A 16,454-nucleotide genomic window follows, 5' to 3' on the forward strand; every position below is an offset into this window, starting at 1 on the left:
ATCATTATTAACATCATTGTAATAATTAGCATAATCATTACCATGTCACTATCAGAAATATCATCAAAATAATCACCGACATCATCATAATCATTGCCATCAAAAACATCGCCATCAACACCACCACTTCCATAATTATGCTTTTATACAACATTATCTAATCAGCAAAACAACTGTTGTATATTTAAGTGAGAAGAGCAATTTTGTGTATTAGATGGTTTGTATATGATTTGTTGAGAATAATACCTCTGATATTGCAGTAAGTTCCTGAGAAGCCGGCCAAACATTCACAAACACCTGAAACACAGCGCCCTCCATTGGCACATGGAAGTATGCATATCCTTGCTGTGGATTGAAAAGAAATAAAATAGTTTCAACACCATAGATGTTAATTTCTATTATAAAAAGAAAAAAAACTATCACAAGTTCGAATGTGTTTGCAGCAAACACTTCACTCAATATAAAAATATTGACCAACAAATATCTTCTATTTTAGATATTTTCATTCTATTTTTAATGAAGTCTAAAATATGCCAAACTATGAAATTTACTGTCTGTCAAATTGAAGAGAAAAAGTTTTCATCAGACTTTGTCAAACTTTACCAACAATGAGAAACATAATAATTTATTTGATAAGATACTCCATCTGAGCCAGGCACACATAATCAGACGAGGTCTGATTTACTGCCTGTGTAGGCCCGGGGTTACAAATAATTTAGTGTAACTGACAACACACCTTGTTGATTGACATTGATAGTGAGGTACTGGTTCAGAGGTCCGACGGAACATGAGTAGGTTCCTGTGTCATCCAATGAAATGGTTCGAATTACCAGCTCTGTTGATGTTGCTGATTTCACTAGCACTCCAACTCTTTGGCTTGCATCTTTGGAAAGACAATGAATAGAATCATAAAATAATTCATAATTCTTAATTTTATTTGTCAAAATAAATACTAATCTGTCTGCAAGCGTATAGGTACGCTGAAAGGCAGGGGTTTGAAATGCACGACTTTCGTAGATAATCCTCTATTATCAAAGGAAGCTCCTTATTCGCACACCATCGAATAAGGAATGAAGACTGTTAGGGAGGGTGTTCAAACGTGACACCCTAAGTCGGACTGTTCTATTTTATTCGAAGGGGTGTTCCATTTCGTAAACAAAGGCAATTAGTCGGTTTATCCAGGTAAGTATTCATGAAATAGACTGAACATATATAATATTAGAATATATCATTATATTAATATCAGCCAAGAAAATTTTTATGTAGGTGTGCAACATTCTGGGAGCAGTTACCACAGCGATTGGGGTTCTCAACTCAGAGGTAAAAAAATCAAATCCCTTGCTGTGCACTTCACCTTTTTCTGTTGGTTTCTTAAGCCCTGTCATGATCATATATAGGCACATCACATGACTATATATGGTTTTGCAGTTCACACTAACCTGAAGCTAACCGTGGGATTAACAGGCCTCGTGGATCCCTCCATTCAGGATGAGGTAGTCGGCTACTTCCTATTACCTCACAGATGAAGCTGACCTCATCACCGATTGATGGCACTTCCGAATGGATCCCTGTGATTTGCACTCTTACTCCTTGCACTGGAATCAGACAATTTAATGAATAAAAATTAGTACACAATGAATAATACAACAAAAGAAAATTAATAATTGAATCAATGAATACAATAATATATTACAGTATTAAACAAATTTAATGCTTTGTCATTTCAGCTAGTGATGTGTGGCTATTCATCTTAGTTATGTTTACTTGATGTAAACAAATTAATGCACAAAAAATGTGGAATTCAACCTTTTATTAGGTGTACAGCCACAAAAAAAAAGAAAGAAAGGAAAACCAGTAAAATGAATTAATAAAAATTATAAAAGTTTTCTAGGAAATTCTTAAATTTAATTTTTTAAATATAAAAATATAAATAAATAAATAAATATAATAAATATATATATATATATATATATATTGTTTTTCATATTTTTTGTGGCTGTATATATTTAATTCTTACTTGTTTATAAAAACCAGACTACTTAAAACTTAATTTTTAATTTTGCATATTATTTATTTTTTTTTTTTTAATTTATTTTTGTCATTGTATTAATAATGATTTATTAATTATTTTTAATGGTGGTCATATCTTAAAGTTTGTTTTCAAACTTATTTTGACCACCATCCACATACTTTTTTTCCCATATGAATTATTACAGTACTTCTAATTTATGTGTATGTGGAGAAATATTAATAAACAAACAAACAACAAAAAGCAAAATATACTGCAGTGAAATGTTTAAGAGGATGGTTCACTTTTTACTTGTTTAGTACAAGATGTTGATTAACACATGTGTGTAAGTAGTAGGTATATAGTGAAGCATTGGTAACATATACAATGGTCTAACATTGTAGCCAGTGTTTCCTTTATCTGGACATCAGTTCAGAATACTACAGTATATCTCAGGTGATCTGAGGCAGAAAATGTGTTCATTTAACACATGATATATACATGCAAAGTAAAAATAAAAAATAAAATAGTGCAGGTTGGCTATACATATATATTTTTGTAATGGTCTACTACAAAATTGTCCATGTAAATGTGACTTTGTGAGAAACTTTGATCTAGAAAACTAGGAATACTATTAAAATAGCTTAAACTCTGTCTACACTATCAGTTATCAACTGACAAATACAGGTGACCTGCTTGATTTTAAATGGCATTAATCATCCCCATATAAGGATAAGTCACAGAAATTTTCAGGAAAGACTTACTGTAGCACTCAACAGTGTGAACAAAGCAAAAAAAGCTTTGAAATGATTTTTCGTACTATGCAGGGGGAAATGATGGGGAAAACGTGAGGAAGTTAATAAGGAATCTACCATTAGTTTTAACAAACTTATTTCAATGAATGACAAATAAAAACTGGCATGAAATCAAATACAAATGAAAGGAACATTAATAATTTAAAAAAATCTAAAGTAAATGGTTCTACATGAATCTTGCTTAAAAATTAAACATTGTCTAATAATTCAGCTAAACACTATAGCAATGTTTTTTCTACATATATGATAATGTAAAAGATCAAATACCAATAATTAATAATGACTACACACAAATGCTAGGTCTATATTATTAGTAAATTCATATTTTTGGAATAGTTTCATTAAAGTGGATCTTTCACTGAACTCTGTTTTACATTGGCTGACATGTTTATAAGTTTATACAGGCTTCCCTCTATCACATCGATTAGAAAGACCATGAAAACCCCAGTCCCAAAAGTGGTCTTATTTGGAGGGAGACCTATATTTAAACTTCCTCCCTTCCATCCTGCAATAGACATCACCAAATTGCTTGTAGCGGATTTTGACGTAATATAAATCTCAATTATCAATGTGCATAGGAGAAATCAACAAAATGTTAAATATGTTCATATGAAACAATGCACAAAAATTAAAAAATGTGAAAGGTCCGCTGTAAGGTTTTTGTGCATAATAATTGTAACAAAAAAGAAACATGCATATTTTGGCAAATTTAAAGATATTTGCTGGCAGCCACATCAGAGATTATTTTTGGTTGCGATATTAGCACCCACTCCACCCCAAAATAGACTTCATTATGATGTTCATATATGAAATATTTATAAACTAATTATATTTTTATATATAATAGTGATGCAAATAAGTGCAAAGGTAAAATTAAAGCTACAAAGTGATAGACTGATAAAGCTGAATATCAACTTGACTACCTGAATGCTGGCAGTAACTGCCTGCAAAATTAGCACGGCAAACACAAATGTCTGGACCAAGACACCTGCCACCATTCTCACATGGTGGATCACATGCTGAAACGAGTAGTTAAATTAAACAACATGCAAACAAACAGTTTACTATCTCTCAATTGATGATTTAACAACTTTATATTTTTTAAATATTGACAAGATAAAATTTAAACAAAAATAGACTGTTCTTCATCTTAATAGTGTAATCCATGCATACACTCTACTTGACAAGACCCACAAGAAAATGTTTGGTCAAATTTTGATAGCGTAATCTTCTGCTTGTTTAGAGAATACCTGAAAAACAATGTGTTTCACCAAGACTGTTACAAGTTCAGGGGTCCCAAATTGGAAGGAATCCTTCCGGGAGGTCTGGTTAAGTGGGCTTCCTTAACATACTGTATTTTGCTGCTCATGGAGATACCTAATGGCACTGACTTCTGTGAGACAATTGATAATAAAGTAGTAAAAACATGAAAATATTATGAATTTGCAGGAGATGTGTTATCTTCCAGGAGATTCTTGCTTGCATGAGTGCAGGAGGCCATCCTGATTTCTGGAAGACTCCTACGACACACTGTCAAGAAAACTAACACCTACCTTACAAAACCCAATAGGTAATTTTCCTGGAACAATTTACCAATCAATACTAATGAATGTGAGACATAATCAATCTTTGATTTACAAAAAAAATCAAAAACAAAAAATTACCTTGCATGCTGCAGAAGTCACCAGAATAACCTTCTGCACAGACACATCTCCCATCCACACATGTTCCACCATTCTCACATGGTTGTAGGCAGGTGTTCACTGCAATTGAAGATATATAACCAAAACAACCATAAATATGATTAGAATTAGAATACATTAAAGTAGGAGCTTTCTTAAAGGAACAATGGTAATTAGTTGATTTATCCAGGTAAATATTCATGAAAAGTAGATGGAAGGAGAATAACCCATAACTTGCAGCGTCATTGTGCTGAATTGCGTATGGGCGTGGTCTGTGACTACATAGCTGCTATGAGCAACTATAGTACTGTAGCGTCATGTTCAAAACATTCCACAAGAAAATTGTTTGCTGTTAACATATTTTTAAAAATGAATTGAGAAAATGACAATGGTAACAAATCCTTGAAACTGAAAGTTATCAACTTTTGCTTTTTTAAAGCTGAATTTTGATTATTCTTTCAAGATTTGAAGCAAAATTAGAAAAAGATATTATCTTTTACATTCAAATCTGCTTTCATATTTAGAGAACCATAAATTCTCAACACAAAAATTTAAGATATAGTTGCTTCTACTAAACTTAAAATAAACTACTAGAGTATTATCTAATTCTTATACATTTAATCCTATAAAAGAACATTGCAGATTTGAACCACATACGTTTGATAGTGCAAAATTCGCCACTATAATCCGCCGGGCATTCACAGACACTGTGCACGCATTTACCACCATTTTGACACGGTTGTAGGCAAGGGCGCTCTGTAAGATAAAATAAAATGTTATCTTTCTAACAAAAACTGACGAACTATTACAAATGCCACTCCATATCACATGCTCATCACTATTCTATAAAGTGAAGTGTTTGGCTGAGAGGTAATCTTCACGGTTTGTTTGTTTGGCTTCTAAAATAACCCTCACATGAGAGTTGGGCAGGTTAAGGGACAATGTATCTGTTACATGTCGGTACTGGCCAATGCTCTACTGTAGCTAATTAATCGAAATGCAGGCCTCTTCATTTGGTATTGTAACAACTGTACTACCCCTGTATTTTCAACATACCGTACACCTGTATCTTGAATCGGTTGTCATCTTGTCCAACCCAGCAGGTGTAAATTCCTGAATCATCTTCGGTGGCATTCTTCACGATGAGTGTTGTTACTTTACTAGATTCAGCTTGAATTCCAATATGCTTGCCTGTTAAAATGTTTAAATTCAAAAATTACAACACTATAAATTACATATAACAACTGGTGTATATTGTATATAAATGAGCTTGTTAAACATGCAAGATCAGGGGCGGATTTAGGAGGGGGGAATGGCCGGCCCTTTTGGAAGGTAAAAAAAAAAAGAAAAAAAAGTGATAGCCCAGAATGCCTCAATGTTATTTTCGGGCGTCTAGAATACAAAACTTTTGCGGGGGAATTCCCCCAGACCCCCTAGAATAGTGTTGTCTCGATCGGCCCAACTTTTACCCACTTCCCCCTTTGGACATCTCTGGACCCGCCCCTAAAGATTGTGTAAAAAAGAAAATAGGGTCTATCAATATCCCTCAAAGAGGTATGTAATGAGTAATATGTAATGAGTGAGAGATATAATATCAATTATGTTTACTGGTCTATATTACAATACCAATTCTATACAGGAATTTTCAAAATGGTACATCATATTCCTTATGTAAAAATTTATGTATTGGTCTTTTTCATTGAGCCTTTTCATAATTGGTATCTCAGTAATAGACACGAAATAGGTGAAAATGAAAACCTCATACCTATTCCATATGGGCCAACACGTTGTCCATTCTGGTATGTCCAGTAAGGTTGGGCATATCGTCCATCACCTATAACCTCACATGAGAATTCGAGGTCTGCACCAGGGTAGGGTGTGGTTTTGATGTTTGGCTCGATGGTAAAGATATATTCATCACTTACTATAAAAATAAATCATTGAAAGCCATCAAGTAAGATCAGTTTCTCAGGCAAAAATCTTCAAGAAACGTATTACTAAATATTCTAAAGTTTTCTAAGATGATCTGACATTAAACTATTTACTTACGACGTGTTTCGCAAATTTCACCGGTAAATCCTGGAGGACAAATACACAGACCACTGCGACAGATGCCACCATTATTGCATGGAAGGCGGCATTCGGTAACTGTGGAGAAAAAAATAATTAATTACGAGAAACAAGGCCTAACATATTTGTGTGGCCATGTACTTCCCTGGGATGGATGGTTCTACTTTCTTTGTAGGGGTGTTCACTAAGAAATAATGACAATAGCTAGTTTATCCAGGTCTACATCCATGTGTGTATCTCCTTTTAATAACTAAGGAATTTAATTGACCACAGTTTGACATCAAGATGGCTACAGCTGCCTACAAAGACGTGGAACGTTTGAAACTTACCTCTGAACTGGCATCGTGTTCCTGCGTATTCACTTGGGCAGATGCAACGCCCATACTGGCACTGTCCACTATTGTCACATCCAAGTGGACATCCAGGATCTGATGATGTAAATAAAAGAAATTAATAAGTGAGCATACACCACAAAATACTGGCATAAGTTGTAACAATATCATCACAACTATAATCCACAATATACCACAAACACAACATTGTTTGATATGATGAAACATAGTAAATTCTGCTTTCTGAATGATGGATAATTCATGCTAACTATGAGGTGGAGGAAGGTAGTTTCAAATGAAACACTGAGGGAAGTATAATTCAATAGTTGCTCGAAATTAAACTATGTTGTATTTCTTTTAATACTATAAATACTTCATAACCAGGTAAGCAGTAGTTAATTTAGAGTAGAATTTTTTCCCACGTCTGCATAAATATGGCTAATGAAATGTTTTTTATAACTTACCTTCGACAAGGACAGGGTAGACGTTTGTCAGTGTACCAACAATACAGGTGTAGCTTCCCATATCTGATGCTTGTACATTATTAATGACTAGGTTCGTTCCTGTTGAGGATATTGCCTGGGTGTACACACGGTCATTAATACCTAGAATATATAACCAAAATTACTCAAATTTCTGTAATTGCACTAACTAATTGAAAGTCTTTGTGAGCTATTACTAATACTTCAGATAAGTAAATTCACCTGCAGGGGCGGATTTAGAGGAAGCCCTTTTGAAAAGTCAAAAAAAAAAAGAAAAAAGAAAACATGTATCACCCAAAAGGCCTCAGGGGTTATTTTTTGGCGTCTAGAACACAGAAATTTCGCGGGGGCGTGTCCTCCGAACCCCTAGGGTACTGTTATCTCGATCGGCCCACTTTTGGCCGCCTTCCGGACTTCTCTGGATCTGTGCCTGACCTGGGTTATACAATTCAATTATTTTTCGCTGGGAAGACCCATTAGGAATCTGGCTTACATCGATTCATCCAGGTAAATATTCACAAAATAGACAACTTTAATTGAAATATTACAAGATTTGATCCATGACAAATCATATCACTATCAACAACAACAACTGACTACAAAGCTTCTTTTAACAGATATTTTTCTTTTTGTAGATTCATCCTTAAAATTAGCCTTTGCAACATAGTCATTAAACACTAAAAACTACTACTACACTTTGCATCTCTAGAAGTAGTAGTAGGCCTATCTTGCATCACTAGGTAAAATGCGCGGTATAAATCCCTATATCATTATTGTTATTATTATTACTAGAACATGTCATTGAATAAGAAATCTTACTTCTCTGTGGTAGAATGATGTCTCCCTGCGGTCCTTGCCAAAGTGGTTGCGTCAAACGTTGGCTGTTGCCATTGGCTTCACAGAGGATGTTAAGACGGGTGCCAAGTTGCGGTACATCCAGAGTATTGGGATTAACACTGACTATGTAGCCAGCTGCAACTGGGTAAGAGAATGCGTATCAAAGGGTAATTTTAGCATATAGCTACAACAAGGTTCACAGTTTGCTTGCAAAATGAACAAACGTAAATGTCAGACAGCATTGTACGATGCAGCCCGATGTGATTTGTTGTCACTTCAGATCTGTGTGAGTTAAACGCAGACGCAATGCTTTGTGTTGGTGGCTGTCACATCGTAGAATATTAAACATGTTTAATATTTCTCTAGGTGGCTTAGACTGTCCATGATAAAGAATTGCATCGGACTGTGTTGTACACGCTGTCTGAGTCGGCCTTAAATATCCAACAACATTATAATTTTACAAAAACTTATGTAAATAATAGAACGAGTTGTAAATTAATATTCATTTTGTTTTTGTTGGTAAAGAACTAGTATAAGATTCACTATGTTGCAATCTCATTAACTGAAGACATTTGAGAACTTTCATGGGTTGCAATGGCTTTTGACGATTAAGGAAATAATGCTGATGTTGATGATAATGAACATATCATTCGGATGAAATTATGTTTAATAAATGGTGAAACTAATTATCACGTATTATTTTTTATTGATAGTTTATTGTCCAGTATATTTTACCTTTAATTTTCTGTCATAAAAATTAATCCTAAGAATACATATGGTAACAAAGAAATACAAAGAATATATATTCATTATAAATTAAAACTAGAATACAATTTTCATTAGAATCATACATACCAAGCCTATATATTTAGTCAAACAATCATTAACATTCTTAAAATGAAAAATATGACCTTTACATTACATTTGACCTTGCTTTGTAATATTTTTACCTCTAAGATGACAACGTTCACCACTGAAATCTGTTAAACACTGGCATAGACCATTGACACAGCGCCCTCCATTGAGACAGGGAGCAGGACACTCACTAGCTACAACTACAACACAAGTGACAACATAACATACAGCACAACAGCAAAAAGCATTAAGCTCATGTCCACACTGTCAGCATTTATGTGACAAATACCTATGGAGTGATGTGACATCATCATGCCCATATACCACATATTTTTGTGACATAAAAGTTGCTAGTGTGGCCAGAGCTTTAAAAGTGAGAGTTAGCATAGCAAACTGCAACAAAATCAACTCAGGTGGGAAATCAAATTTAAACTAACATTAATAATTATAATGTCTTGTAGTTTTAATATTTAGGTACAAGGTAAAGTCCAAAACCAGAGCTGACCTGTGATAGGCCAGAGTGTTCATTTCTGTTTTATTGGCTCTAATTTCACCAATCAATTGTGATGTTGGTATTCTATGGGTGAGATTCTTACCTGGATGAATCAACTGGCAATTAGTCAGTTTATCCAGTTAACTATTCATGAATAGACATTTATTTATTTTTAATTCAAAATTTGGATATCAATACATCTAATACATATTATCATTATCATTTTCACATTTATATTACTAATAATTGTTCAATATTGTATGCATATGACTTCTGTTTATATTTTTCTTTGTTGTTATCATTTGAGTTATGTGTAAAAACAAAATAAAAACAACTCCAAGTTCAAAACCTTGTATGTGCCAAGTCACTGCCTTTTAAATAGGATTAGCATTTTATGAATAAAAATAAAATGTATTTTAGTGTTTACATTTTATTACTTTTTTTAAAGATTTATATATTTTTATAAATTATTGTTCTTCTTCCCAAATGAGAATTACTACTACTGAGCATTATCACTCTTATGCTATGCAAGGTTTTGTACATTAAAACACTTTAGCAACAATGAAACACATAAAAATAAATATCAATCAATACAGTGTATAAACAAACCTATAATAATTAAAATTATAAAATCTTATGATATAAGAAAATCATACAACATTAAAATAAAAATACATACATTATAATGAATGATACTAATAAATGACACATGTCATTATCAGGCAACATTGCTTATGCTACTACTACAGTAGTTTATGTACTACCCTTCAGATGCATACAAACAGACTGGTAGTGCATATAAACTGGTAATAGCATAAGCACTTGCCTGATGATGACGTGTGACACATCAAAACATGTCGTTCATTAGGATCAATCATTTTATTAGATGTAATACTGCATTCGTACTACAAATTTTAATAATATAATATGTTATGCCAAAGAAAATATAATCTATTAAATATAGGGTTAGAAATTGCTATAAAGTGCAGTATACTCGTATACATAACACAACAAAATCTAAATAATACATATTATATACTATACAACATATACTATTATAAATAAAATATACAATATATACTATATAATCTTGACAAATATGTTTAATAACATATATACAGTAAGTACATTTTTGGATAATATGCGAATATTTATATATCCAAAAATAACATGTGTTGTGAATAATAATTAAGCAACATATTTACATATTACAGGTGGGGAAGGTCTCTTACCTCTGATGTGACACTGTAGACCTGTGAAAGGGCCAACACACTGGCACCTTCCACTAACACATACTCCTCCATTGAGGCAAGGCTTGGAACAAGATGAGTCTTGGATGAGTTGAAGGAGAAAAAAAGATGAACAGACATTCAAATAAATTACTTCTACTACTAAAATTGATTGAACACAATAATATTTCAGTGGGCCAATGAAAAATGCTGTTTTCATGCGTTCACACTGCAAATCCCAAGTCCCTCTGAATCTAAGCACCCATTCTTCCTCCTCTCTAACTAGCCTAGCCTAAAACTAACATCTTCTACATTTAATCATTCGCCAGTTTAATCATTGCTGTACCAGTCCTCTATAGTAACTTCTCAACTCACTTCCCCCCTATCGGCTGCCATAAGTCACTTCTACGCTCACTGACTCCTCCACCAGCCTCCTGAATTTACTCCTAAATTCACTCACTACTCCCACCCCAACAACTAGCTCCGTAAGTCAATGTAAGTCAGAACAGCCCTGATTATCACTTCTACGTTCATTCACTCTCGACATTCCCTGCAAGTCACCCCTGCAATTTAACTCAAAAGCCAACCACCTACCATGAGCCACTCCAGCATTCACATACTCCCTCTAGCAGATCAAGTCATGCCTACATTCATGCACTCAGCAAGCCATACTTAAATTCACACAACCTCCTGCCAAACCCCATAAATCAATCCTACATCCTCTCACTCCTCCTACAGGTGTACTAAGCATATATCTATAAAACATAAGGAGCCTTATACAAATAACTGTAAGTAACTACATGTAAAGTACCTCTAAGTTGAATGATGAACTGGTTGTCGTAAGAATTCACTCGGCAAGTGTATGATCCCGTGTCTCCTGGCTGAATGTTTTGAATATAAAGTTGAACTCTAGTGGGTGTCATGTTCACTATATACACATCACTTTCGAGGTCACCTGAATAACATTAAAGACAATTAAATTTAAAGCATTACCCAATAAAATCTATAAACAAATGCACAAATGATGATTATGTATTGTATTCCTGCTATTGATATTATTTATCTCAATAGTAAATAATTCTCATATTTGCATAAAGTTTATAAAACAACAATCAAAAATCATAATCCAAATAAAAAATTATAATACAGTACACAGGAGTGATATATCAGGACACCCATATATGGACAAATTAAAGGTAGTAATCACAGAAAAGATGGTGTAAAGAAAGCTGCAGTCCTGAAACAAAATACCACTTTACAGAACAAAGGTTGTGGGTAATGACACCAAAATGACAATCACACCACACCGCTTTTATATACAGGCGGAGAAAACCCATTTACCAAACAAAACCACTTTTTTCATCATCATTCTTACCTGCTACTCTAGGTTGAATCAGTGTGTCATCAGGTGTGAACCATTTTGGGGTTGTGGTAAAATGTTTCACCTCACACACAAGACTGATGTCGGCACCTAGGTCTGGTGCGGTGATGTATTGTGGAATAATATTGATCATCCTACCACGTACAGCTGTAAATGTATGACATTCAAGGATATACTTATTAACTAATACAATTTTAATGATAATGATATAGCCAATTACAGTCTATAGAAAATAATGTTATAAGTTGGGTCCATCTTTGATAATGTTATTGATGATGATATTAATGATGATGAATTTTACTGATAATTATATATTTATCAAAAAACATACAACAATCACATCAATTAAAAATATGATCCAAAATGGTGATGATAATGAGGAGTATGATGATGCTATTTTCAATGCTAATTTTAACAATTATGATAAGATTTAATATAACAAGTAATTATAAATTGTCTTCTTACATTTGAAATTACACTGGGGTCCAAAGTAGTCACGGGGACATCGACAGGACTTGCCTGTGCTACAGAATCCACCGTTCATACAAGGCAATGAACAGTCGGTTTTCACTAAGAAATAAAAATGTTTAATTATTCATTATAAATAAATTAATATTGGAATGTAAAGCAGGATTAGCAGTGGAAGTTGCATGAGCAGATGGTATGAATGTAACCAAGTGCCTGTAAAAACAGTCATGTGGCAATTACTAAACGGCATTACTGCAATTTTGCATAAATTATCCTGATAAAAAAGGTAAGAACCCACTGCAACTGCAATATTGCAGTAACACAGCATTCTGTCTCAAACATAGTAACATTAATGCAATATTCCCAAAACAGTGCTTTCTGCATAAGGTTGGTAATGAATTGGTGTTGGTAAGCATAATGACACACTGTTACTGCCATATTGCCAGACCGTCTATCTAACACAAGGCTAAATACTACGCCTTTGTGCATGTGTACAGTGTGTACTTATAATTAATGCCACTGGAACTGGTACCTTCGAATTGGCAGATCGAGCCTCCGTACTCTGGTGGGCATTCACATGAGCCTCCTATGCACCGACCACCATGCATACAGTCCGGGATACAGAAGTTGTTAGGATCAACTACAAAGAAAAATATATATAGACAATATACGTTTTAAAAAAAAGTCAAATTTCATCTCAAATACTATAGAAAAATACCTTTTTGAAGTAAAATTAGACAACAACATTGTTAAGAATAGAAATCATGTTTAATGATTACCAGTTAGCAGGGTCCCAATGGTGGAAGAAGCCACTTGTACATGGTAATACCCCCCTTCCATGAGGCAAACAACAATAAACAGGGAAAAAAATGTAAATATAATCAATTTGCAAAAGATGGATTAGTTTGTTTTCTTGTGGGAGTGCAGAAGGCTGTCTTGATTTCTGAGACTCCCCCACCTCATGCAAGATTTGGGACCCGAGAGTTAGGGAAAAAAGTGAATGACTTACTTTCAACTGTTACGTTGACAATAGCTGTTTGTGGACCAATGACACACTTGTACTGTCCTTCGTCTGGAATTGTGAGGTAACTAAACACCAAGCGAGATGCTGTGCGTGACATCTCCTCAACATATACTCGGGTAGCATCTGTTAAAACAATCCTTTATGATAACTTAACCTGAACATAAATTGATGCAATTTCTCTTGATTTCTTTTTTCTGATAGAGGCTAATGCAATTTCTCTTGATTTTTTTTCTTCTCTTGATAGAGGCTAAAGACAACCTTTGCTGTCAAACATAAGCACTTTAATAGGACAATAAATGGCCCTCTATGCATATTTTGACCAATCAGAGGCCAGAGAACTCGCTGCAGTAAATTTCTAATTAAATTGCAGTTCAAGAACAGAATACGAAGCGATTGCGCACTCCACAGACGACGTCATATCCAGTTTAGCTCGGGTAAAAAAATTCATAACTAACTGATATTTTGAAAGTCATGTTTGTCAGTTTAAAAATGTCAACATACACATACGCACGCACACATATGAAATCAAATAAAAAGGTCCCTGTTGTAAATACGAACCAAAAAATGGTAGCTACTGTATGTGACAAAGGTTACCTGATTCTTTGGGACCAATAACTCTTTCTTGCTTATCATACCAGGTGGGTGCCTGTAGCGACAGTAGGGATGCTACATCAACATCTCGCATTTCACAGACGAACGACACAGATGAGCCCGCATATGGACGGACATTGTTACCACTTGCGGATATCAAGATGGAAAAAGTTGAAGATGCTGAAAAATAAACATTTCTAAAATCTTACTGACTCATCCCAACAACTGTTATCTGTGCTGATGATGCTCGCACAGGCTAGCGCCATGCAGTGTCCCTTTGGCAAGTCATCCTGTAGTTCGATGGCACAACAAAAGCTGAGATGATTGCAATTCTTGCATGTTTGTCAACACTTCTGCTAAGTTCAAAATTAAAGCCAACAGCTAGGTTAACGGAACTGCTGCCATATTGATACAAAAACTGCTTGTTGCTGGAACTGGTGAATATACAGGTCTACTAATGGAGCACCACATTTAAACTGCAGCATCACTGTGCTCCAGGGAGGAACTTGATGAAGAGTTGTGAGTAAGTGGCGGACTAAGGTACTACCACCTGGTACAAGCAGACCACTTACAGAACCGCTTCAATATCATATATCTCTAGTATTCCTTTACATTATTTTAGTCCAGTAAAACTAGAGTAAAATATTCACTTCACAAATTAAAAATAAATCAAAATTCTTACGTGAAGTTGGTGTTTGACAGTAGCTTCCAGTGAACTGAGCTGGGCAAAGGCAGACACCATCCCGGCAGATGCCTCCATTTCGACAATTGGGAAAGCAGGAACGTAATGGTCCTGAAAAACAGAGGAGGATAAGAGAAATCATAATCAAGATGATTAGATTATTTGAAGCACTAGAAACTTCTGTTTTGCTATGCTCTAATTTGCAAATTAATTGTCAGGGAAACAGGCTGTACGAGGTGCCCTGGCATGGACTAATATATTTTATTCAAATTGGTGTTCTGTTTCAGCAACAAAGGCAATTATTCAGTTTATCCAGGTGAGTATTCACGAAATAGATGCCAACATCATATCAATAGCAACTAAATGTATTTATGAAAATGGTATAAATGATCGAGTATGAATAGGCCTGCTAGTATTATTGCACTACGGTACTAGTATTTATATCATTATTTGACAGAATGTAAACACAATACAATATATAGAAAGGAAAAAAACATAATAATAATAGCAATAAATTTCATTATCTTGCTTAGCATACCTGACAAAAGAGAGTACACAAATCAAATACGATGTTGGTAGTTTTTAAGTGCGATACCTAATTTCTGACAATAAAAAATATCATTAAAAGATGTCTCTAACACCAAATGTTAATATAGTCAGCCCCAATGGTGAAGAATAGGATTTAGTTGACTGCCGAATGTACATGATTGCGCATTGTTTCTGCCCTAAATAAAGTATCTTACCTCCGGATTCTATTGTTAGGTTGAACACCTGTCTAAATGTTCCTGATATACAGGTGTACAGGCCAGCATCTCTTGCTTGCATGTTCTTTATCACCAACTTTGTGGCTCTATCACTGAGGACTTCTATGTAAATGTGAGAGTTGCCTGTATTTAAGAAAAAATTGAAAATATGCAAATGAATGCAAGATATATTTTAGGTAAATTTCTTTAGTAAATAGAAATTATGGATTATTTAATACTTTCTTATATCTTCATAATCACATAAATCAAATAAGTATTCATGAAATAGTCAACAATATCTATATTAATAAACAGTTATAACATAATTATTAAATGCAGTTTTTACAAGCGCATAATGTCAAAGCTACCACGCACTTCACATTAATTATTACCCCAATCATTAAGTCATATAACATATAACTTAGCTCTGTTTCCAATAATGTTGTCACAATAAAAATCCATGCATTTGCCTTCAAACACACTATACTTCTCAATGGAGTAAGTAAGTGGGTTGGCAGCCTATAGCACAAACTCAAATGCAGTACTTACTCAGTGATTTTGATGCGACCCTGTTGTTCTGGCTGTCAATCCATATCGGTGGTGCTGGTCCAGCACGAGACAGTTCGCAGTTGATGGTAACATCTCCACCAAGAGGACTTCCTTCAGAGATGATATTAGTAGGGACATTAACTGGATTAGCTGGGAAAAAAATATTAATATAACATATGAGACTTTGGTGGTAATACCAATCTGTAATTTGCG

At 34.3% G+C, this 16,454-nt stretch overlaps 1 protein-coding gene across 1 annotated transcript in view; it reads right to left on the reverse strand.

Annotated features, from left to right (window-relative positions):
* LOC117117126 overlaps positions 1-16,454 on the reverse strand; it is a 118,218-nt gene that overhangs the window by 75,361 nt on the left and 26,403 nt on the right. Inside the window, exons 30-52 of the mRNA XM_033261334.1 lie at positions 16,242-16,391; positions 15,693-15,836; positions 14,950-15,060; positions 14,271-14,447; positions 13,662-13,799; positions 13,185-13,292; positions 12,650-12,754; positions 12,179-12,331; positions 11,615-11,758; positions 10,807-10,905; positions 9,177-9,281; positions 8,209-8,367; positions 7,372-7,512; positions 6,905-7,003; positions 6,555-6,653; positions 6,271-6,429; positions 5,562-5,696; positions 5,163-5,261; positions 4,488-4,586; positions 3,747-3,842; positions 1,440-1,595; positions 737-883; positions 247-345 (exon numbers count right to left, since the gene is read on the reverse strand). Of these exons, the coding sequence (XP_033117225.1) occupies positions 247-345; positions 737-883; positions 1,440-1,595; positions 3,747-3,842; positions 4,488-4,586; positions 5,163-5,261; positions 5,562-5,696; positions 6,271-6,429; positions 6,555-6,653; positions 6,905-7,003; positions 7,372-7,512; positions 8,209-8,367; positions 9,177-9,281; positions 10,807-10,905; positions 11,615-11,758; positions 12,179-12,331; positions 12,650-12,754; positions 13,185-13,292; positions 13,662-13,799; positions 14,271-14,447; positions 14,950-15,060; positions 15,693-15,836; positions 16,242-16,391 (2,922 nt within the window). The remainder of the gene's footprint in view (positions 1-246; positions 346-736; positions 884-1,439; positions 1,596-3,746; positions 3,843-4,487; positions 4,587-5,162; positions 5,262-5,561; positions 5,697-6,270; positions 6,430-6,554; positions 6,654-6,904; positions 7,004-7,371; positions 7,513-8,208; positions 8,368-9,176; positions 9,282-10,806; positions 10,906-11,614; positions 11,759-12,178; positions 12,332-12,649; positions 12,755-13,184; positions 13,293-13,661; positions 13,800-14,270; positions 14,448-14,949; positions 15,061-15,692; positions 15,837-16,241; positions 16,392-16,454) is intronic.

The sequence above is a fragment of the Anneissia japonica genome, unplaced genomic scaffold, assembly GCF_011630105.1.
Source record: "Anneissia japonica isolate Jap-2015-1 unplaced genomic scaffold, ASM1163010v1 scaffold287835_len3118868_cov185, whole genome shotgun sequence".
Taxonomy (NCBI): domain Eukaryota; kingdom Metazoa; phylum Echinodermata; class Crinoidea; order Comatulida; family Comatulidae; genus Anneissia; species Anneissia japonica.